At 34.2% G+C, this 23,708-nt stretch overlaps 1 protein-coding gene across 10 annotated transcripts in view; it reads left to right on the top strand.

Annotated features, from left to right (window-relative positions):
• Epha5 (EPH receptor A5) overlaps positions 1-23,708 on the top strand; it is a 314,017-nt gene that overhangs the window by 248,685 nt on the left and 41,624 nt on the right. For 5 of the 10 annotated variants that reach the window (XM_051170230.1, XM_051170227.1, XM_051170223.1 and 2 more), the window contains 4 exons: positions 8,499-8,564; positions 19,728-19,795; positions 20,971-21,096; positions 21,591-21,776. In XM_051170230.1, the coding sequence (XP_051026187.1) occupies positions 8,499-8,564; positions 19,728-19,795; positions 20,971-21,096; positions 21,591-21,776 (446 nt within the window). The remainder of the gene's footprint in view (positions 1-8,498; positions 8,565-19,727; positions 19,796-20,970; positions 21,097-21,590; positions 21,777-23,708) is intronic. The other 5 variants (XM_051170231.1, XM_051170228.1, XM_051170225.1 and 2 more) reach the window with 1 other exon arrangement.

Genomic DNA, 23,708 nt, shown 5'->3' with positions numbered 1-23,708 from the left:
GTGCGTGTGTGTGTGCGTGTGTGTGTGTGCGTGTGTGTGTGCGTGTGCGTGCGTGTGTGTGTGCGTGTGTGTGTGCGTGTGTGTGTGCGTGTGTGCGTGTGTGTGTGTGTGTGTGTGTGTGTGTGTGTGTGTGTGTGCGTGCGTGTGTGTGTGTGTGTTTCATGTCACAGCACCCAGGTGAACATCAGTGTACAGGATTGTGTAATTGGTTTCTTCTTCCATATTTAAGTGACTTTCAGGGATTCAACTCAGATCACTAGGTTTGCCCAGGAAATACCTTTATCATCTGAGCATGTCACCAGTCAACAAAAGTCTAAGATTTCCAAATATAATGTAAAATAAGAAAAGTATATTAACAACAAAATGCTCTGTCCCAGTGTAAATTAAATGCAAAATGTATTTTGCTAGCTTTTTCCTTTTATTCCTATCTGAGCCCATGCTATGATAGCATTCACATTCACTGAGTGCTCTCTCTGTCTCTGTCTCTGTCTCTGTCTCTGTCTCTGTCTGTCTCTCTCTGTCTCTGTCTCTGTCTCTGTCTCTCTGTCTCTGTCTCTCTCTCTCTCTCTCTCTCTCTCTCTCTCTCTCTCTCTCTCTCTCCTCTCTCTCTCTCTCTCTCTCTCTCTCTCTCACACACACACACACACACACAGGTGAAGACACATGTAAATTTGTGCCTCACCATTTCCTAGGTGATCCTAGGTCCAATCAAAGGCACAAGGAAGACTAATCATCACAGTGTACAGTGTTCTCATTTTACTTAGCTCCATTCTGAGATGACAAGTTTGCATGACGATTTTAGAACCCTTCACATGAAAGAAAACCTTTCTGTTTTTTTAAATGTTTTTATAATTAGATTATTCCTCTAAAGTGGCCTCCAAACTCACCATTCCACAATTTTCACATATCTTCCTATTCACTGGCATCCTCTCCTACCTCAAGATTACTCCATCCTCTTTATGTTAGGGAATCAGTTTGATACTTGAACACTGCTATATCTATTCTATTTTACTTTCTGGAATCAAATCGAGGCTCCTTTGGTTAAAGTTTATTTTCATCTGGCCAGCATTAAAGTTTTAAAACAGTTACCAGTTGAGTTTCAACAGAAACCCTGAATCATCAGGCACTTGTTATATTTACTCTTGACTATTTCACTTTTGATACAAAAGTACTCATATTTACCCTAAGTCTTAATTAGCTTGCATCTTTCTTGATTTCATAGATGGTTATGTTGCTTTACTGCTTGGACCTCTCATAAAGCATGTGTCATTGCAGAGCAAAGTTGTATAGCCCATACGTAAAAAGCAGAAACATTGATAAAGATGGATAATAAATAAGATAGACATTTCTTTGCCTTACCCTGGTTGCTAGGTTCCCCCAGATTCCCACTACTTGCTTTTAGGATCTAGTAGTTGATTGAGCTATGAACTTGTGAATATTTTAATACTTTGATAAAATACAAAATTTTCATATCACTTTCATTTCCCATGTTTTTATTAAAGTTTCATCAAACTTTGACATAAAAGACTTACTTAAGGACAGTTTATATCCAAATTATAACAAATAAATGATTTAAAATGTTTCTAAAACCAGAATATGACAGTGCACTCTTTCACATGTATTTCACATGTATTTTCACTTATTTATTTTATACTTTGTTAGAAATATTAATTAGTACTATGTTCTATAAACAGCCATTCCTCGATACACATCAGTGACCTTAAAAATGTTCATATATATTGACCCTTCTTTGAATGAGTGGAATGTGTTTCAATGACACTAGAAATAATGATAGTAACAGCCAACTAACCCTTCCAAAAATAACAATCAGAAAAAAAAAACATGAAAATAATGAAGGGCTTCTTCAGGTATACCCCAAATAGAAGTTGCTGAAATGGAAATGTAAAATTGACTAACAGAAACAGCGTTTTCTAACAGAAACAGGGTAACTTGGCTGCCTCTAGTAAGTCCCAAATCAGAAGTGAGTGAAAGTAAAAACTAAAGAAAGTGGCAGTACATTATATACTGACTCTGAGGCAAGTTAAAAAGCAGTATCTTTCTTGTGAAAATACCTGACATTTCTTGGAAGCTTCTCTGAACAATCATGTAGAGGACCTGAAACATAAAAGGACAGATGGATTTTCAATAATACTATATTTACAGTTAAATGAAACTTCTACAGTTACATAGTAGAAAAAAATCTTGTTTGAATTGCTAAGAGATACAGTAACATTTATAGCTATTTAGCAATGTCACACTTAATTTAGAAAATGTAAATTAATATTGTAAATAAATTACAGGCGATTATTTGAAGTACCTACAAAGAAACAAATTGCTCATAAGTACCTTCAGGTACTTTAGAATATTTTACTAGCATGCAGACAATTAATATGCTAATTATAAATCTTTCCCTTTTATTCATTAATTAAATTCTCTAAAGACTGTTATAAGACAAAGTATCATTCAATACAAAGTGTTCACTGACTAAGTGTTATATCAAAACTTCATAACCATGGCAGCACCTTTATTGCTGTTGAAATAATACTGATATTTGCGTCTCACAATCAAGGTTCCTCATTTTATTGCAGTAAAATAATATCTGGTCATTAGATTTTGTTGTTTAATTTCATTTGTTTTGTTTATTAGAAATCATTTCTACTGTTGATTACCTCTAATTCCTCTTGGAAACACCATGGTATGTGTTTTGCCATAATTTTTTTTTATTGTAAAAGTGAGCAACAGATTCTCAGCCTTTGTTAGTAATGATAATAGGTACTCTACCGTTATGACAAATATTTCCAAGATATTTTATGATACTTATTGCATGTCATGTAGTCTTGACTAAACAAATCATATTCAGGATGTTCATTAAAAATTGCTAATCTTGTTGGCCTTACTTTGTGGATTTCATAGAAGATGTCAATTTATCTTAATGCTTTCTAGTTCATTAGAATGAATAGATGGACACCTCTGGAGACTCATCTTTAACACATAGCTGCAAGAATAGATATAAAGGGGTTGAAGTAAGGTCCTCACTCTTCAAGTACTTTGTGTTCTTTTGCTTTAGCATTCTTGTAGTATAAACTGACATTATAAGTCCAAATAATCATTTTTGACACAGTAAATTCAGTGTTTTTAATTTCTTAAACTAAAATAATTGTTTTAGTTTGTATTTGCAAACTTTTCTTTAGGGTAGATTCACGGCTTCATGGTTTTAAAAAGTAAATAAAACAATTCATTGTACATCAGTTTACATGGTATAATCTCTATTATACACACACACATCCGAATAATGTGCTGGAGCCTATATTGCTGAGTATGCTTAAGGGACCCTTCTTTGCTGTTTTGTTTTGATCAACTTTACACAACCAGGAAGAAGGGAATGTAGATTGAGGTATTGTCTTTGTCAGGTTCACTTATGGGTTTTTATGGGGCTTTTTATTGATTGGTTATTGATGGGGGGAGCCAGCCCTAGGTAGTCTGTGGTACAGTCCCTAGAGTGTTAATACTGAATTCTACCAGAAAATAAACTGAACAAGCCTTGCAGTATGAGCCATTAAAGAGTGCTATTCAATGGTCTCTCTTTCAGTTTCTTCTCCCTTGAGTTCCCTTCCGTTACTTCCCTTAATGATAGATTATTTAGTATAGATATGAAATAACCCACTTCCTCCTCAAGTGGTTTCTAATTAATGCTTCACCACAGCCACAGAAACAAACCAGGACAGAGTCTCTTTAACGCTTTAAAACAAAATGAAGTTTGATTTACCCTACAGGCTGTGTGGTGTAAATGTGGTTTAGTTGCAACCAAAGACTTCAGGAAATATCCTAAACTTTCGGTGTGAGTTAAGGAATTCAGAATGTGGGAAAGAATTTGATACAAATAACTGAGCAATAAGTGTAGAAGAATCTTAAGTCCAGTATGGTGCTGATTTATGTAGTGGTCACTGTTGACCTCTTTCTATGACCTGCCATAACTTGTTAGGAGGCCCATCTTTGGAAATCATTCTCAGCTGCATGTTACGTATTGTAATAGTGATGCAGACACTTTGAAGGCAAAGGGCTCGTAGAATTCCTGGACCAAGTTTGCAGACACTCCTGGTCACCAGTGTGAGCTGGGACCATGGCTTCTTAGTTTATTATCCCATGCCAATGAACATTAAAAATGTGAACTCTACTGAGAGTAAACAAGGTGGTGTCTATCAGATAAATGCACTAAATTTTCTGTTATTAAGAGTGAATTCGTGCTTAATTAGGTATAGGATTGAGCCTTTCTATTTTACTAGTAAAGTGAAAAAAAATCTGTCCATAAAATTCTTTTGTAAACTGGTTATTTTGTTGTCTTCCTTCTCATTTATCTGGTGGCATCTAATTATTTTTCTTAAGCTCTCATGCTTGATAATTTAAGTTGTCAGACATTTAGACTCAAGTCTTGTTTTTGTGATATTGTGTCTTAACAGTCTCTGCCTTTAAAGTATACCACCTGCTTCCATAGGTAGGAGATATTACTTACACTGGCACAGGTGCATGTGATCACACACACACACACACACACACACACACACACACACGGAATATTCTGTTATCAAGTTTAAAACTCCAGAAGATAAATAGAAATATCTTATTTTTAAAAAGACATGTTTTTAATTATAAATCTAAAAGGGCTAAATGATTTCAGACTTGGATAGTCATTACCTTGTTATAGCTCCTGTCACTACTGGTGGAGTTCCAGGTGCTAAGAACTGCTAGGGATGCAGATGTGCCCGTGCTAAGCCGTAGAGCCCAGAAATCTTATCAGCTGCTCTTTCTAGCTCATTTGGATTTTATTTTAGATTGTAAATTATCTTTAAGACTTGAAAATATTCCTAACCCATCTTTTCTGAAATATTCATTGATTAAGGAAAACATACGTTTATATACCACCTGGTGGTATGGTTCTCTGTGACAAATTCCTATGAATTTAAGAGGTTTGTTTGTGAAGCTATTTTAGTCACTGTGTGCTTCCCATAGACAGAAAATTATAACCTTGCATTTTTTTAAATTAGCATGTGAATTCAAGAAGGTTTCCGTCACTGAATCTTTAGAAAATACATTTTGTGGAAATTTTTAATAATTAGACTGCCTCCAAATATACATTATATTTATGTAGTTAAATATTCAATTATATTATAATGAGAACTATTTAACAGGACAATAACATAAGAATCATGAATATAATCAATTATGCTTTGATAAAAGGGTCTATCTTTTTATATTGATTAGGATATTACTGAAAGTCATTATAAATAATTACCTCAAAAGGAGTCCCAGTTGGGCCAGAGGGATGGCTCAGCGATTAAGAAGAACACTGGTTTTTCTTTCAGAGGTCCTGAGTTCAATTCCCAGCCACCACCTGATGGTTCATGACCATCTATAATGGGACCTGATGCCCACTTCTGTCACCCAGCATTTATGCAGATAAAGCACACATATACATACGTAAAAGGAGTCCCAGTAGATCAAATTCATATTTGCATACCTTTTTCTCTATTTTCAAAAAATCCTTTGAAATAGGACACACTATAATCACTTTTTCATGGCTGTCAATAACACTGAGAGGTTAACCTAGTCACCTATTAATCTATTCCACCATCTTAAAACATGTGTCAGACAGACTCAATAAAACACCTGCATCTATGTTTAAGTGTTCCAAATTATTTCATTAAGTTATCAAAAAATAGGTGAAGGGAATTATATTTTTCAGGAATATAATTTGTAAGCTTTTTTTAAAATGGTGACTTCATGGGGTGGGAGGGATAGAGAGGCACTCATTCTAATTCTTAAGGTGTACCACTCATAGCTTTTATAGCTAAAAATGCCAAATAAAACATTTGTGCTATTGTTAGGATCATGACGTTTTTGTTGTTGTTAGAACTCTGATTATTGAAAGATAATGTCCATTCATATTTGGTTGTCATAGTATCTCTAAGCACAGTCCTATGTGTCTCTCTGAGCCTTTTTAAATGAGATAGTTGTATATTAGGGGGAAGCGATATTGCCATCTGTCCCCTGAAACAACTGGGTAGCTTTGCCTTTTATGTGTATTTATTGAGTTTTATTTATTAAGTTGTATTGCATATGTAAAATTAATGTATATGCACATGTCCTAGATTAGTAGGCATAAGTAAATATGGCAATTGTATTGTTAATACTGATAATCATAAAATATTGTTATCCATTGTATTTAAATTTGGAAGTAAAAGAAACAAAATCTATAACCAAGGGGGACCTCCTCCCCGACTATATTGTAATAGGCAATCAAGTCTCATCTTGGTACAAGAGATGGGATAACAAGTGAGTTGTAATCTGAATAAATTAATAAAATAAAATAAAATAATACATTGATTGGCAAAATGCAACACAACCAAGGAATTGTCTCCATCTTAAGAAAGTACCACACTCTTTAAAAAAGTACAGGACAAAACAGCTATAGCTTTCACTTTGTAGTTAGCAAGCCTCCATCACACTCCATTCGCATCATCATAAAAAATGCCACAAAGTGACTATTTTCACCCTATGTAGTGGCGCCTAGTCTGTAAAGTGAGTCCAGGACAGCCAAGGCTACACAGAGAAACCCTGTCTCCGAAAACTAAACCAAATGACTTTTTTCAGTAAAACAGCACATGACAGAAATGCTGATAGACTGGTGTGGACCAGGGTCTAGTGTTCTTGTACCTGTAATTTGAGTGCTCACACTGGACAGGAACAGTAGCAAGTTCCATGCATCGGATTATAATCATAGGAATCTCTGGGAGACTACGTGACATGCTAGCAAAGAACAGGAACAGTGGATCTATGGACATGATCGGAATTTTAGTTCTGCCATGAATTACCATTTCCTTTGGAAAATATAGGCTCACGTACTCTGGTGCCTCACATTTGACCATGTCCCCTGGAGGGGGAGACCTGGTGGCACTCAGAGGAAGGACAGCAAGTAGCCAAGAAGAGACTTGATACCCTATGAGAATATATAGGGGGACGTAATCCCCCTCAGGAACAGTCATAGGGGAGGGGAATAATGGGAAAATGGGGGGGGGGAGGAATGGGAGGATACAAGGGATGGGATAAACATTGAGATGTAACAAGAATAAATTAATAAAAAAAAAAAAAAAAAGAAAATATAGGCATCCATGACCTTAGATTCTTAGTCACAAGACAGGATTCACAGATCATTTCGTTAAGTACAAATATGAGTTTATATACATATATATATATGTATGAGTCAATCTTTAAAATTTTTTCTATATATTATTTAATATATAGAAATGTAAATAAATATTTACATTAAAAATGTTATAAAGTCAATGTTTTTATCAAGCAAAAATCAAATCCTCAGACATTTATCAGTGTTTAGAATTAATGTATCATGACGTTTTGAGAGAGAAGGAAGAGGAAGAAAGGAAATAAGACATATGGACCTGTATATTTTTGTATAAAAATCTGTTGATATTGTTTGAGGAAATGTTTGTTTACTTTCCTAGGAGCTTGGAAAAATATTGGAGGTTGTATGTATTCTCCTTTTTAAAATTTCGTATGAAATGCAGTAGATACATTTCAAGTAAGGATCAAAATAGAAAGGTTTTTAATCATAAACCTGGGCCTGCTGGTGTATGATATAATTGCCAAATCGATTACAGTTCTCCAGAAATTACTATAAATCCTGCTCCTAAAAAGAAATGGAACTGAATGCAATGAAGCACTAAATCTATTCTTTCCTGATTTCTGCCATCAGTTTACATGGTTTCTACCAACAAAATGCATTTTATTAAATAATTTACTTTGTGTTTTCAGACTTTTACTATTAGTATTTGGAAAATTAAAAATAATTTTGAATGGTACAATGTCCCCAGAAATGTATACATTACATATAATTTATTTTTATATAGCTATAATCTGAAATTATACAGTTGGGAGTATATTTTCAACATCTAAAGATGAAAAGGAAAACTGATGGTCTTCCAAAAGTTATTTTATAATCACCTACCATGACATTTTCAACAGCCTATTAGGAATTTCACTGCCATATGTATCAGTGGGTCAAAAGGATAAGACTTTTTTCCCACTCAACTTGAGGCCACCTGCAAAATCTGTCATTAAGTACTTCCGTCTTTACAACATAATTTTGAGAGAATTCATAAGAAAACAAATATTTAACTTTGCACATTCTATATGAATAATATATTATGTGAATAAATTAATTCAAATACATTGGCTCATTACGTTTCCTACTAAATAATTATTCAAAGAAAATAAATATAACAAGTTGGAGTAGATCTGTATATTCCAAGCTGAAAGATTTCTTAAGTTAAATTGTGCTGTGAGAAAAGTTTGATTGTAAGCATGCAGGAATATATGCTTTTGAGAAGTAAAGCAGAGAACCGAGTAAAATCCACAGTGTCTTTATGCTTCACTCTGTGAGTGGGATCACTTCTTTATCTTGGGATCTCTTGTTTGCTTTTCAGTTGCTGCGAATGTGGCTGTGGGAGGGCTTCTTCCCTGTGCGCTGTTGCCCATCCAAGCCTAATATGGTTAGTGTTCCCTTCCACTTCACACCTACCTGATGTCCAGTTCTATGTACTACTTCCAGCATTATTATTATTTTTTTTTTACTTTCCTCATCTGGATACATCTTAAGTTTGAGAAGAGTAGATGGACTGAGTAGTTGGATGGGAATCCAAAAGAGAATCCTCCTGAGTAATTTGGCAACGGATTATTTCAAATAGTGTACTACGAGTTAAGCAGTACTTATCTGTCAAGATCTGTGCTCCTTCTCCAAGGCTTTCCAGTGGTTCTGATTTGAAGTAGGGGTTCTAAAGAGTGTAGCATCTGTCACATTTAACATGTCACCATTTTGTTGTTCCATTTAGTAAAATCCATATCACATATGGAAGTACAATGCTACTTCTGTCCAGGTAAATTCACCTATTTTGTCCCTGAGATCCATAGAATGTCCATAATGTCACCACAGTCTTCTATCATCATAAGTATCATGGATGCATGTGACATTGATGAGGACACACAATGTAATTATGAATGGCATTCAATTATTTCTGATATTTGAAGTGATGTTTCTATTTTGATACCACTGAAATAATAATAATAATAATAATAATAATAATAATAATAATAATAATAATGGTAAAGATAATAATAATTTTATAATCAATGTCCAAGTGGGATGACCTTAATTATTTGCAAGTAAAGGAACATTTAAATGTATAGTTGGCTTATAATTTCAATATGTTTACTTGGGAAGGATAAGAGAACTCTATTCTTATATTTAAAGGGACCTCTACATCTTAGTGAGATAGACTGTCAAATAGTCTAGACATTTTTTTTATATTGAGTCACAGTCCTTGCATTTGTGTTCTCTTTTCACTTGTAGACAAAATTATCAAGAAGAGTCAGTTTAAAATTCATTGTAAGGGATTACATGGGGCCTTTAAATATATATATATATATATATATATTTGTGTGTGTGAATATTGCTTTGTAAATGAGTGCAGTTGCCCATAGAGTACTGAAGTAGAGATTTATCGGATCCTTGGAGCTACAGTTATTTATGGTTGTGTGTGGCCCAATGAGTTCTGGGAAATGAACTCAGTTTGTGTGGAGGAGGGGCAAGAGTGTTAGCCATTGAGTGAAGGGTGGTATTGTAGAGGAGCTTTAATACAGCAACATGACTGTTCTAGAAAGGGATCACAGATCTAATACAGACACCCCATTAGTACCTACCTTTACTCACTAACAATGAAAGTAAGATTACTTTATAGGGGGAAATAGCCATGTTTAAAAGTGATGTCTAATTGATGGGCTGACAAAGTGGCAAAGCAGAGAGAGATTTTTCGGATTGAGTCAGAGATAGGATGTGTTTGGGAGAACAGAACAAAAAAACTGGAGATTTAAGATAGAGCAGTGCAGAGTGAGAGAGAAGAGGCCGTTTCCCGGGAGATTTTTACAGAGACAGGATGAAGAGAGAACAAGCTAGGCACAGGTGAAGACAGAAGGAGCCAGAGAATGAGGAGGAGCCAGAAGATTAGAACAGATTGCTAGAGTGAGTTTGTTTTTTTTTTTTTTTTTCTTTTTTTTTTATTAATTTATTCTTGTTACATCTCAATGTTTATCCCATCCCTTGTATCCTCCCATTCCTCCCCCCCCCCATTTTCCCATTATTCCCCTCCCCTATGACTGTTCTTAAGGGGGATTACGTCCCCCTATATATTCTCATAGGGTATCAAGTCTCTTCTTGGCTACTTGCTGTCCTTCCTCTGAGTGCCACCAGGTCTCCCCCTCCAGGGGACATGGTCAAATGTGAGGCACCAGAGTACGTGAGAAAGTCGTATCACACTCTCTACTCAACTGTGGAGAATATTCTGACCATTGGCTAGATCTGGGAAGGGGTTTAAAGTTTACCTCCTGTATTGTCCTTGGCTGGGGTCCCGCTCAAGCTAGAGTGAGTTTGAAACAAAGCAGAGCGATCCAGTCAGATGCTTACAGAAGCCAGTTTGAATCAGTCATCTTGGAGAGGAGTTTGAGCCAGAACAGCTGAGTTGAACCAGCCAGCCAGAGTTCAGAGAGAGCTAGGAGTGGTGAACTTATGCAGCAGTAAGTCTCAGAAACTGAAAAGATTCTAGGCCTAGATTTAGATTCTACAGAGGCTAGAAGCTACAAGGACTCAGCGTAGGTTAGCAGACAGAGGCGGTAAACTCAGAGATGACAATTAAGTCTGGCAAACAAAAGAACAATATGATAGGCAGATTTGGGCCCAGGGGTCCCGCTCAAACTAAGGCACCAGCCAAGGACAATACAGGAGGTAAACTTTAAACCCCTTCCCAGATCTAGCCAATGGTCAGAATATTCTCCACAGTTGAGTGGAGAGTGTGATACGACTTTCTCACGTACTCTGGTGCCTCACATTTGACCATGTCCCCTGGAGGGGGAGACCTGGTGGTACTCAAAGAAAGGACAGCAGGTAGCCAAGAAGAGACTTGATACCCTATGAGAATATATAGGGGGAGGTAATCCCCCTCAGGAACAGTCATAGGGGAGGGGAATAATGGGAAAATGGGAGGGAGGGAAGAATGGGCGGATACAAGGGATGGGATAACCATTGAGATGTAACAAGAATAAATTAATACAAAAAAATAATAAAAAAAAGAAGAAAAAAGTTATTTTTACATTACTGCATTTATTATTTGAGAAAAAATTTTTTCTTATTAGTGAAATTTGTGCTCACACAACTGTACATCTGAGGGGTGATGGAATGGTGGACCAGTGTCCTGAGACAAGAAGGAAAACAAGCACAGATTATTGCAATTCAGTAGGCCTTTTTCTTAGTCTATTAAAAGGTTTAAGTTACTTAAAGTTTGGATTTGTTCCCAGTGTTAAAGACAGACATCCTTCTTAACTTGAGACTACAGGGATAAACCAAATAGGCTCGAAATAATATGAATAATACATTGTAAATAAAACAATTTTGTTTATTTTTCTGATATGCCATGGGAAAAAAAAAACAAAATTACAAATAAGCATTCCAAGCTGACACAAATATATACAAATTGTGTTTTTTCCTTTGCACATATGTTTTGTTACAGAAATTTTCACAAGCAAAATAAGCAGAATTTATACATTAGAAAACAACGATGATTGACATCCTTGTCAACTTGCTACTCTCACATATGATTAAACACTTAAGAGTCCATGATTTAGTCAGAGTGAGTAAAGTTGTAATTATTTTGAAATACTCAACAAAGCAACAACAATGGAAACAGGAGATGGATTGGTGGGTAAAATACATGTTGAATGACACAACATTCGGGTCCCCTGACACCATGAGTGTGTTAATGCATATTTGTAATCTCAGAGCTCCTAGGCAAAAGGAATACCAGGGGCTCCTGGACCAGGTAGTCTGGTATATGGAACAACAAACAGGAAAAGCTTTCTCAAGGAAGATAGAAGGTGAAAACCTTCATTTGAGGTTACTGTTTTGTTTTTTGTTTTTGTTTTTTTTTTTTTACTTCAATCAGTAGACCATAGAATTCACATATGTACACACACTTGGGAACACACACACACAGACATGTACTTTTTAACTCACATGCACACTCATACACTCACACACAAACATGAATATACACACATACGTGAATACACACACATACATGAACACACACACAATTTTTGCAATCATTTATTTTTCTGTTTGCTGGTTGGAAAAAAGAAAATAAAAGATGTTTTCTTCACATTAGGAAACCAATTATAAAACTATTTTCTTAATTGCTTTCACACATAATGTTCAGAAAGGAGGAAAATGAACTTTTGTGTGTGTATATATGCGTTTGTGTTATGGTGGAGGAAAAATGTTTAGCTGAAAATGATATGCTCAAGTTATCAATAAAGTGTTAATTACTTATGGGAATATTTAAGGGACACCTGAAATTCCTAAAATATCACCTGATTTTGTATGTGTAAATATATGAGCTTTTTCAATTACTATGTGAATAATTTTTCAATGAACTCTGTCATCCTCACTTTTGTCTTAGAATCTCTTTTATTTTCTTTATTGAAATATTATTGATGAGTATATGTGTGTGGTTGATTTTGATCTTACTATAATGTGATCTATGTACATTGGAACTTCCCGTTGCAGATACATTGGTCCTTAGAAATGTGTTCACATAGGCAGAGGCAGGCGGATCACTGTGAGTTCGAGGCCAACCTGGTCTACAAAGTGAATTCAGGACAGACAAGGCTACACAGAGAAACCTTGTCTCAAAAAACCGAAAAAGAAAAAAAAAAAAAAAAAAAAAAGAAATACGTTCACGTAGACTGGGGAGATACAGGATGCTAGCTGCAGCTACATTTAGGAAACATATCTGTGAACATCACAATATGAACAACGTTGAACCAAATTCTTGGTTCAGAATTTCAGCGATTTTCAATTATTTGGGGGCTTCTAATCTTCTAGGGTTTTTTTTTTCGCTGTCATAATTTTTAGCAGGAAAACCCAAAACATTATTTTCTCCATTTGCCAAATGAAATTTTAAGTTCATTTTATTTTTATTCTTGATCTCAAATTTTTATAACCACACTTTCTTAGTGTTAAATAAGATTTACCAATTGACAGAGGTCATTTCACCACTGTACAGAAAGGTAACTTAAATATCTGATCTGAGAGCTCTCCCTGCATCAGCCTGCCTACATAATCCTAAGAAATATCTCTTATGACTTTTTTTTCTCTTTCCTATTTTATCATCATTGGCTAGAGTATAAACATTTCCTCACTTATCAAAATAAATTATTCTATTTTTATGAAAAAAAATTGAATTGTTATGGTATATTTATGCTTATTAGTCATAAGATATTGCAATTTATTGCTGAATATTTGGTTGTTCATGCTTTTACAAAACAACATATGTTTGCACAATAGTATTTACATGAACATCAATGAAAATCATACTTCCTAGGCAGGTATTTCATTAGTATCTTAAAGTCAAACAATGTATGATTATTGCCTTCATTCAGTAGTTTTCCCTTTTTTCATACTTTCTAATACTTCTTCATCTGGCCTCAGAGGCAAAAGAAATGGCGTTCTGCACTTAGAAATTAGAGGCATTATTTTCTTGTTTGTTTTGTTCTCTAATGACCAATTCTCTGCATAAAAACAAGGGGCCCAAGAGATAGCTCACTGATTAAGAATAGATATTGCTTTTTCTTGGGGAATGTGTTTGATTCAGGGCACCCAAGTGGGGCAGTACAGCATGGCCTGTAACTCCTGTTTCAGTGAATGTGATGCCTCCAGTGTCTCCAGGCATCTGCATTCATGAATACACATATCTTGATGAAAACTTACCCACATAAACATAATTAAAATAAAATACAAGAAGAGAGAAAAGTAACTCTGAATAGATCATGGATTCGTTGACGCATCCTCATCTTCACTTTTCAACATAACTGCCTTTTTTCTCACCATATCAACAGCAGGTTTCTTGGGAAAAAAAAATGTATAAATCTTGCCTGAAATGTAAATCTAATCCTCATGCACCATACCTTATGAAGTAAATTGTTATATTAAAATTCTAAGTGAATTAAATTTTAAATAAACAGAGAGAATTGACTATATTTCAACTTGTTGTTACCTAAACTATAAAATGTTCATTTTCTGTTATCAGTGGTCATATAGGGGTATCAAGGCAAAGTTCACAGAACACTTACACATTCTCATATACTATAATTTCCTCCAAACTTTTTGATATAATAAGTATAACTGAGAAATTTCAGTTTAATGAATTTGTAGTTTATATGTCCCCATCCACAAAGATCTTGAGATCTTAGCTTTCTGGCATTTGTGTGATTTAAAAAAATGGATGATAGTCATAAGATTTTGCTAGTAAGCCAAACCAAATAAAAAAAAAATTCATGCGCTGACTCGTAGCATTAATGTACATTTATTGAAAAATGTTATCCCATAAAACAAAACTTATCCAGTGTTTAGTAGGTATACTGACACCTAATATTCATATGCTTTTTAATTATTTTATAAAGCAGAGATAACTCTTAAGTAAAACTTTTTGTTTAAGTGGATAAAATTCTTCATCAGATGTGCCCTAACTCTACCCACTGGAATGATCTCACTCTCTAGTACAGACTGACCTGGAATGAATTATATATCCAGGAGACACTGACTCATTGATGTCTGTCTACTTTATCCTACTGTGTTCTGAGACTAAATGCATGAGCCCAAATACCTGACTTTGCTCTGAAAGGAAAAAGTGAAAAATTTTACTCTGAAGCCAGACCTTACTCTTTTTAAAACTCCAGCTATAAGGGAAAAGGGAGGGAGGGAAGAATGGGAGGACACAAGGGATGGGATAACCATTGAGATGTAACAAGAATAAATTAATAATAAAAAATTAAAAAAAATAAAATAAAATCACCAAAATCTTTTCTAGGAAGCTTAAAAAAAAAAAAAAAAAAAACTCCAGCTATAAAGTTCTCTAAATTAAAAATTATGAAAAGGGTAAGATCACTATTATGTCATAAAGAAAAATTACTTTTAAAGGTACAAAAATATTGCGGTTTTAAAAATACTTTACCTGTGCATGGTGGATCTTTGTGAGTTTGAGGACAGCTTTGTTATCATTGCAAATTTCAGGCCAGAAAATAGTTACATAGTGACACCTTGCTTTAAAAGACTGTTGTTTGTAGTTTCTATGAGTAAGACAAATATATTAATGCTGCTGTGAATTGTTGGCCTTTCAACAGTTTTTCTATAAAGTTCAACAAAAGCACATAATAATTACTGTCCAAGACAGAAGAATAACGAAGAGGTGTCTGTTTTCATATGCCAATCGTATACGCATTCTCAATCTATTAAAGAAATTAGGAATCAAAACTATCCCTCCTCTTCCCACTCCATGCAACATTACTTTTTGAAAAAAAAAGAATGTATTACTATAGACTAAGATAACTGAATACTCTGATTTGTATGGAATGCTATTGTCAGAGCCAGGGTTTAAACTTTCTTCTTGGATACTTCATTCATCAGTCATTTCCTCATTAGCCACAAGAATGCCAACAATAGGTCATTGATTCTATGTATTTCTCCTCAGTACTTTGGAGTATCTTACACTTACATCATGAATTTATTATCAAGTTTAAATTTATACTCTAAAATAAATTATTCACTGATACCTCCATTTCTATATAGATGAGTGTTTATCTGTTCATGGGTTATGAATTTTCAAAAGTCCCATTACTGGTCTAATGACTGGAATCAAATTTCCAAGTATTACTTGGAAATCAGTATTACTATTACCAAGGATATATCACTTTGATTCTTAGGGTTTGTAAGGAAGAAGATTGATTTCCTAATTTACAGAGGGGTATGACTATATTTAGGTGTCTAACACTTCTCTGGAAGTTTAATTAATACTAATTAATGAATATAAATTATGCTTACATATATTATTGCTCACTTTGGTTACAGGGGGAGAATAAATTTTTCTTAAAAAACATGAGAATGCATAATCATATGGCTTCTGTTAAAAACAAGCACTATATAAACTTCCAGTGCAATCTCTTTAAAATTATATGAAGGGAAATAAAAAGTGTCTCATTTTTTTTTTTCAAGAAAGATAATACTTTGAGAACACAGGAGGAACAGTTTATGACATATTCATTGACTGTTTAACTGATTAAAATTATGTGTTTGGAGCAGGTAGAGAAGATGATATTGACTGAACATGCTTCTATGCAAAGCTTTGTTAATGAGGCTGAACCGCTTTTGGAGAGCCCGCCTCTGCCAGCTGCACTTCCATCGGCCATGTCTTGTTGAAGCTTGTTTTAATGATGCTTTAGGGGTTCCGGAACTTAATTTTATGTGTTAATGTGACATGCAGTGTGTATGTTACAGAGCTCCAGAGACACTCATAGTCTAAAACAACCCCTTTGTATTGCCCCCCTGACTCTCACCTTCTGGTAATAAAATGTTAACTGCTCCTCACTAAAGTATCCCATATGATTTTTCAGATAATATCTGAAGTTTCATTTCCATTTTCATATGTAGGTTTTGCATATTATTTAAATATCTATGGGGCTTACTTAATGATAAAGGTTATTGAAGATATAGTATTGAAAGTTTAATATTAATGTATTTACTTTACAAGTGGGAGTTTTGAGAATGAAAATGGATGCTTGTTTGCTGTTATAAACTGTAAGGGTTCATAAGTCTTTTAGATTTCCTTAGAATTTCTACAAGAAAGATATTGCCAGTATTACTTAGATAACACAAATCACACATATATATGTGATAGCGTTTAAAGCACTGTTGATAAGATATAGCAGTAACTACTTCCAGGATCTCTTACATTGTGGATAAAAAGATATATTCCATACCTGGCAAACTAGGGACAATAGAGTGAAACAGCGCATATTATGTAGAATAGACAGGATTCTATTTCAGTACAATCTTGTGTATTTGTTTCGACACGTTTCTACCAATCTCACTGTGCTGAAATGATTCATGTCTTAAGAGCTCTTGAGTAAGAAATGTATCACGTGTTAGAAATAAGATTCAAAATTACACCAAATACATAATGTGTTTTCTCCTTTTCTAAAAGCAATATATTTTAATCATATTATTTTAATTTTTCCCAGAAATACATTAGGGGTAATACACAATTTAACTTTAAGTACCTTAACAAATACTGATAGCTATACTTTTTCAAAAGGGGATGTTAAGATGTATTGTGTTTATCATTTTATTATGTTTATTTTCCTATCCAATAGGATATCACAAAACAAAATCTGTATGTTTTATATTAAATACATGAACATTTTTTTAATATCCCCATATGTAAAACCAAAGAGCAATCTTGGTAAAGATATGTTTGACCTATAACATACAATAACCATGAACCAAATTTGTAGTGAGATACTTAGTCATTCTGGTTGCATTTTTTTTTAGTTCAGTAGTAAATGAAAGTTTTATACTTAATGAATTCAGATTTTGTGATGGCATCTTATGAATAGTAAAATCACTTCCTTTGAGTTTCAGTGAAAATAATTTAAATATTTTCATATTTTCTGGCTGTTTAATGTTATATGGTTAATCATGTACCACATCAACTCAGTATTCATCAGCATAGTCATCCACCAACACCTGTCATTGTGTAGGCACAATCAAAGCATCATCCAGTCATTCATTTACCCATTCGTCAACGTAAAAATATGTCGAATGCCAACTCCGAATCAGATACTAGTCCACTGATGAAATTTATAAATGAATATTACTTTCTGTCATTTAAATAGCTGACAAAATGGTAAAATTGGTGAAGAAAAATTATTCTAAAATGAATGCACTGCACAGCGTAAGATTCACATCACAAGAGAGTAGAGTTGTCCGGAGTTGTGGTTTCACGTGGACTACATAAAGAAAAAAATTTTAAAGAAATTCAATATTTGGAAACTATTATGGAGATCATACTTTAAAAGGAACCAATAATTTCAAATATTTGAAAGCACGCAGAACTATCTTAGAGATTTTAGATAACATGTAGTAGCACCATTATAAATTTTTACCAAAATTGCAGGATATGTTCAACAACTTATTATTTATTAAAGACTATTGTTGGAAGATAACTCAATAGAATCATATAGTAAATAACGTATTTTGGAAATAAGAATGTCTTGTATGAATATCTTAGCTCCCTGGAAGCAGAGGCAAGAGGATCTTTGTGAATTAGACCCCAGTCTGGATACATAGTGAGCTTCCAGGAATACATAGGAAGACCCTGTTGATTAAACCAAAATAAAATGGTAAAGAATAGCCAATGTGCTTTAGGAGATAAGCTGCAGAACAGACAGGTATCGTTCTGAAAGCACAAACTTCATAATAATAAGTAAAAATGGTGTTAATGATGAAGTGGGAGAGATGTTGAAGAGATAGGTCTTAGGACGTATTTCATAAAAATCCTGAGATTTGACAACTGATTTATACTGAAATACATAAGAATGATTCTCAACTTTTAAGAGGTAAAGTCATTTTCATATTAGTCACAGAAAATGGATTGAAAATTGTTAAAAAATAATATAGAGAAATACATTAGGTCCAATGAGTTTAAATGGCTCTAGAATTACTCCATAAAAATAATATGAAAGAAGTGACAATAGAGCTTTCAAAGAAACTAATCCAAAGGCGTTAAAGGAAATAAACTGGAGGGGGAGACCTGGTGGCACTCAGAGAAAGGACAGCAAGTAGCCAAGAAGAGACTTGATACCCTATGAGAATATATAGGGGGACGTAATCCCCCTCAGGAACAGTCATAGGGGAGGGGAATAATGGGAGAATGCGGGGGGGGGGGGAGGAATGGGAGTATACAAGGGATGGGATAAACATTGAGATGTAACAAGAATAAATTAATAAAAAAAAAGAAAAAGAAAAAGGATGGATAGAATGAGTGATTCGAAACAACTTTGCTTAGGATATTTGAAAGTATCTATTTGCTAATGAAGAAAGAAGAAAGAGGAACCAAAAAAAGAATCAATTAAGAATTTTAGTCAGTCAATATGATGAAAAGTAAAATGTATTTGACAAATAAAATCTTATCATATATAGATTTTAGATGTCAGAATACGGGAAATTTTCAAAAGCTTCCAAATTATTGGCTAGTTAAAACAGAACAAGAGATTAAAATTACGGGGATGAAAGTAGAAGAAAAACAGATTTCTCTTGAATGACATAATTATCTAAGTAAAATGATGGAAAAGAGATGCTAAAGCAGCGAGAGTGAGGATCAGTGAAATGGGAAGGGGATCAGGGAAGGTGCTGAAGGTAGGAGACCATGAAAGTGCTGAGCAATTAAAGGTGGAAATGGCAGAGGCAAATGAGCTGGATGTAAATGAGAGAAAGAATAGAAGATGCCTGGTGTGTGGTATATGAGGAAAATGACCTTAAAAATAGGCTTAGATGGCTTCAGATAGTAGAATCTAGAGAGCACAGTTTGCTGAGCATCAAAAATAGCAGCTCAAAAAGTGAGTTCCAATCAAAATGCATGTTGGTCTCCTTTCTTATTACGGGTATGGAAATTGGCTCTGGGTTTGACAACCTTCTATTGCATTTGCTGCTCCTGGGGTAATGGGGTTGATTCACCACTTTTAGATGAGGCTAACTGTGGCTCACTTTGTTTTAGGCGGTGTGGCTACAGCAAAGCAAAGCAAGACCCAGAAGAGGAAAAGATGCACTTTCATAATGGGCACAGTAAGCAAATTGTGCAAAATAAAAGCAAAGGATTTCATTATTATTATGATTGCAGCTCAGTTTAGGCGATTTTTAATAATTGGTCAAATCCATTATATATAAAATGAGTACTTCTTGCATTTATAGCTCCTGGCTTTGTGTAACCTCTGAGTGGATTTTTTTCCACTTCTAAAACAAATATTTCCATTATAATCATTTAAAAGAAAAATACTTGCCGTCTGTAAGAGTACTATTTTATTTCAAATCAAAATCCCTTGTGGATTTCAAGTTCCATGAGGAGTGTGTAAAAATATCTATCATTACATCACACCATCAAGCCTAATGAATGAGAGTTACTCAGCTGCCTCTTTTTGTAGGACTGCAATGGGAATTTCCTAGAACAGAGCCTCTCTGTCAGCAGCCTTGGTTAAAGTGTCTTGAAAGGGTCCACATTTTTAAAGCCAGTTAAATGCATGAAAGCCAGTTTCAACAATAAGATTAAAAATTAACTTCAGTGAGCATTGATAGTGGTATTTTAACATATCCAAAAGTGGTACCCAACATGAGTGAATTTGAAAAAAGAGTGGAGGCAGATATTTTTTGCTTTAGTCAGAACACAAAGTTCACACATAACACACTGAAAAACAAGGCATCCATTTTTTAATCTTATGGGTTCATCATCCATTCTTGAAATGGGATCCTGGTGTGAATGTTTGTGGCAGGGACACCGATAATGTAGGTTGTGTGAATATGCACAGAGTAGGAAGCTGTTCTGTTCTTCTCTTGATTTCTCTTCTAGCATCACTATAGGTTGTTTTAAATGATCTTTAAAAATAAGAATTAATGATTTGTTATGATATCCAAAAATGACCCTATAGACCAAATCAAGAAATAAGCCATTATTTTCTTGCTCTCTTTAATAATCATTCTCGATATGTACTTGAGTCTCACTCTCTGAAGATTATCTTTGAATATGTTTATGCAGATAAATGAGCAAATACACATTACTTGTGTAGCACAACATATATCTTAAGCTATGAAAGTAAAATAACTATATATAACTATCATAAGTAAAGAAAGAGCATATTCTTGCAACTCAGCCAATTTCAGAAGTTAGAGAGTTCACACTACTTGTTAACAAATTGATAACTAAGTATATCCATCTTTATTACATTAATGCCCATGTATTGTTACAGTTAAACTTCCAGGAGTAAGAACCTACATTGATCCACACACCTATGAAGATCCCAATCAAGCTGTCCATGAATTTGCCAAGGAGATTGAAGCTTCGTGCATCACTATTGAGAGAGTTATTGGAGCAGGTGTGAGGATGTCTACATTCTGGCTTTTCACCTTTGTTTCTACTACAGAATATAAAATATCAAAGTTATTTGCTTTGTTCAATGTATCCTGACCATGTGTTTATATAATTGAATTAACCTTTGCCTTTTTCCCTTTCCTTTTTGTCTCATCAGCAGCAGATATTTGTAGTCTATGAGAGAAGAAAAGACTAAAGAAATTGTAGTCAGTTTTTTTTTTTTTTAATGTAGCCATTAGGATTTTTTAGGTTAAATGGGTGAAATTAGTAAGCCCTAAAGTGTTTCTGTGTCATCTGCATAGGATGTTTTTCAGCACAACATTTACATTTATAAACACTGTTGTGGATGTTTGGTTTAGTTTAATTTAATTCCTTTTAATTTATTTTCTTCTGTCTTTCTAAACCTTAATGCTTCCCAAGTTAAGAGTTTTGTTAGAATTTCATTAGAAAAAGAATTCAGAATGACCTTATACAGTATTTTTCTATCTTTATCACAAGGTGAATTTGGTGAAGTTTGTAGTGGACGTTTGAAACTACCAGGAAAAAGAGAATTACCTGTGGCTATCAAAACTCTTAAAGTGGGCTATACTGAAAAGCAGCGTAGAGATTTTCTTGGTGAAGCCAGTATCATGGGGCAGTTTGATCATCCAAACATCATCCATCTAGAAGGTGTTGTGACTAAAAGTAAGTACAGTTACACAGTGTGTGTGTGTGTGTGTGTGTGTGTGTGTGTGTGTGTGTTAGTGGTTCTAAACCTTCCTAATACTGCTACTCTTTAATACATTCCAAATTTTGGGAAACAACCAACTATAAAATTATTTTGCTGCTACTTCATAAGTGTAATTTTGCTATTATTATGAATTATAGTGTAAATATCTGTATTTCCAATGGTCTTGGGTGACTCTTGTGACCATGACCCACAGGTTAAAAACCACTGATCTATATTAAAAGACTTGACAAAAGAAAATATTAATTTCTCAAACAGTACAGTTTTTCCTATATTTTAAATATTTTTCTTAAGGATGATCTATAGTAAAACCCAATTTTTATATTATAAATGTATATTTATTTACCACAAATTGACTGCCAAAAAACCAAAACAAAATCACTCTCAGTAGAAAACAAAAAAATAAAATGATCTCTTTAAAGTTGGATATTTATGTAATTTTTATAATTTTAATTGTGACCCTAGCCTTTAGAAACTGAGTCATTTCTCAGGCCCCATTTATGTAATTTTTATTTGTTTAGTTTTGTGTTACTGAGAATTAATTTTTCTCATCAACAGCCTCAGAAAATCAATATGGATTCTTTTGTTTGTGGTTACAGAAAACCAAGGTTTAATTCAGAATTACCAGAATTTTGCGTGGCGTTTAAATATTTGTTAGCATCTTATGAATGTATCTTTGTAGTATACTTTTCCATAAAGACTTTTGTATACTTTAATCTTCAGTTCATCAAGAAATTTAACTGGTAGTCTGTAGTCCAGAAATGATTTTCATGCATATTGTTTTGTCATAAGTCACTTAATTTATGTAGACTCATAATAACTTGCTCAGAGAACTCAATTTGACATGACATGCCCCGGTAATACATTTGGAAATGGGTGGAAACTGGTAAGAGAGGAAGAGATAGAAATGAATGAATGAATGAATGAGTGAATAAATAGAAGTAAAACAATGGCATTGAGAATCAATGAGCATATTACTACAAAAAGCATGCCTATGTACTCAATGAGTAATTTCTTGGGCAATATGTGCTATGAGTTTTACACATATTAATTCATAGTAACTTTATGTTATGTACTTTTGTATGTACTTTTATACATCTCAGAGAAGAGGATTATAATTTTTTTTACAGTTACACCCTTCTTTTATTGTTAAGTATGGGAAACAAAAGGAAGCAGAACAATCTTTTTTAAATTAATTTACTCAGATTACTACTCAATTGTTATCCCATCACTTGTATCCTCCCGTTCCTCCCTCCCTCCCGCTTTCACCTTATTCCCAAAATTAAATTTTAGAAACTAATTATTTTTTTTAATAACTACTTTTGTCCATTTTATTGGAAATAGACTTTTTTTCTCACATAATACATCCTGATTCTCTTCCCCACCTCCCCTCCCATCTTCTTCCACTGCCTTTCCGGCTCCTATTAGAAAGCAACAAGTTTCTAAGAGACAATGATAAAATACAATAAAATATAGTAAAATAAAACAAAAACTAACACATCAGAGTTGGACAAGATAAGCAAACAGAGGGGAGAGAGCCCAAGAGAAGGCACAAGAATCAGAGACCCATTCATTTGCACACTCAGGAATCCCATAAAAACACTAAACTAGAAGCCATAATATACACGCAGAGGACTTGGTACAGACCCATGGGGCCCCTGTGTATGCTTTCCATTCTTTGTGAGTTCATGTGATTAATCATATGATCATAAGTTATAAACCAATCATAAATATTGATTTAGAGTACCTTGTTTTCTTTGTTTGCTCCGTTGTCCCTGGCTCTTATACTCTTTCTGCCTCTTCTTCCGTAGGGTCCCTTAAGTCCTGATTGGAAGAATTTTAATAGAGGCATCCCATCTAGGGTTAAGGTTTCCAAAGTCTCTCATGCT

The sequence above is a fragment of the Acomys russatus genome, chromosome 28, assembly GCF_903995435.1.
Source record: "Acomys russatus chromosome 28, mAcoRus1.1, whole genome shotgun sequence".
In the NCBI taxonomy this organism is placed as follows: domain Eukaryota; kingdom Metazoa; phylum Chordata; class Mammalia; order Rodentia; family Muridae; genus Acomys; species Acomys russatus.
This window is presented reverse-complemented; position numbering and strand designations above follow the sequence as displayed.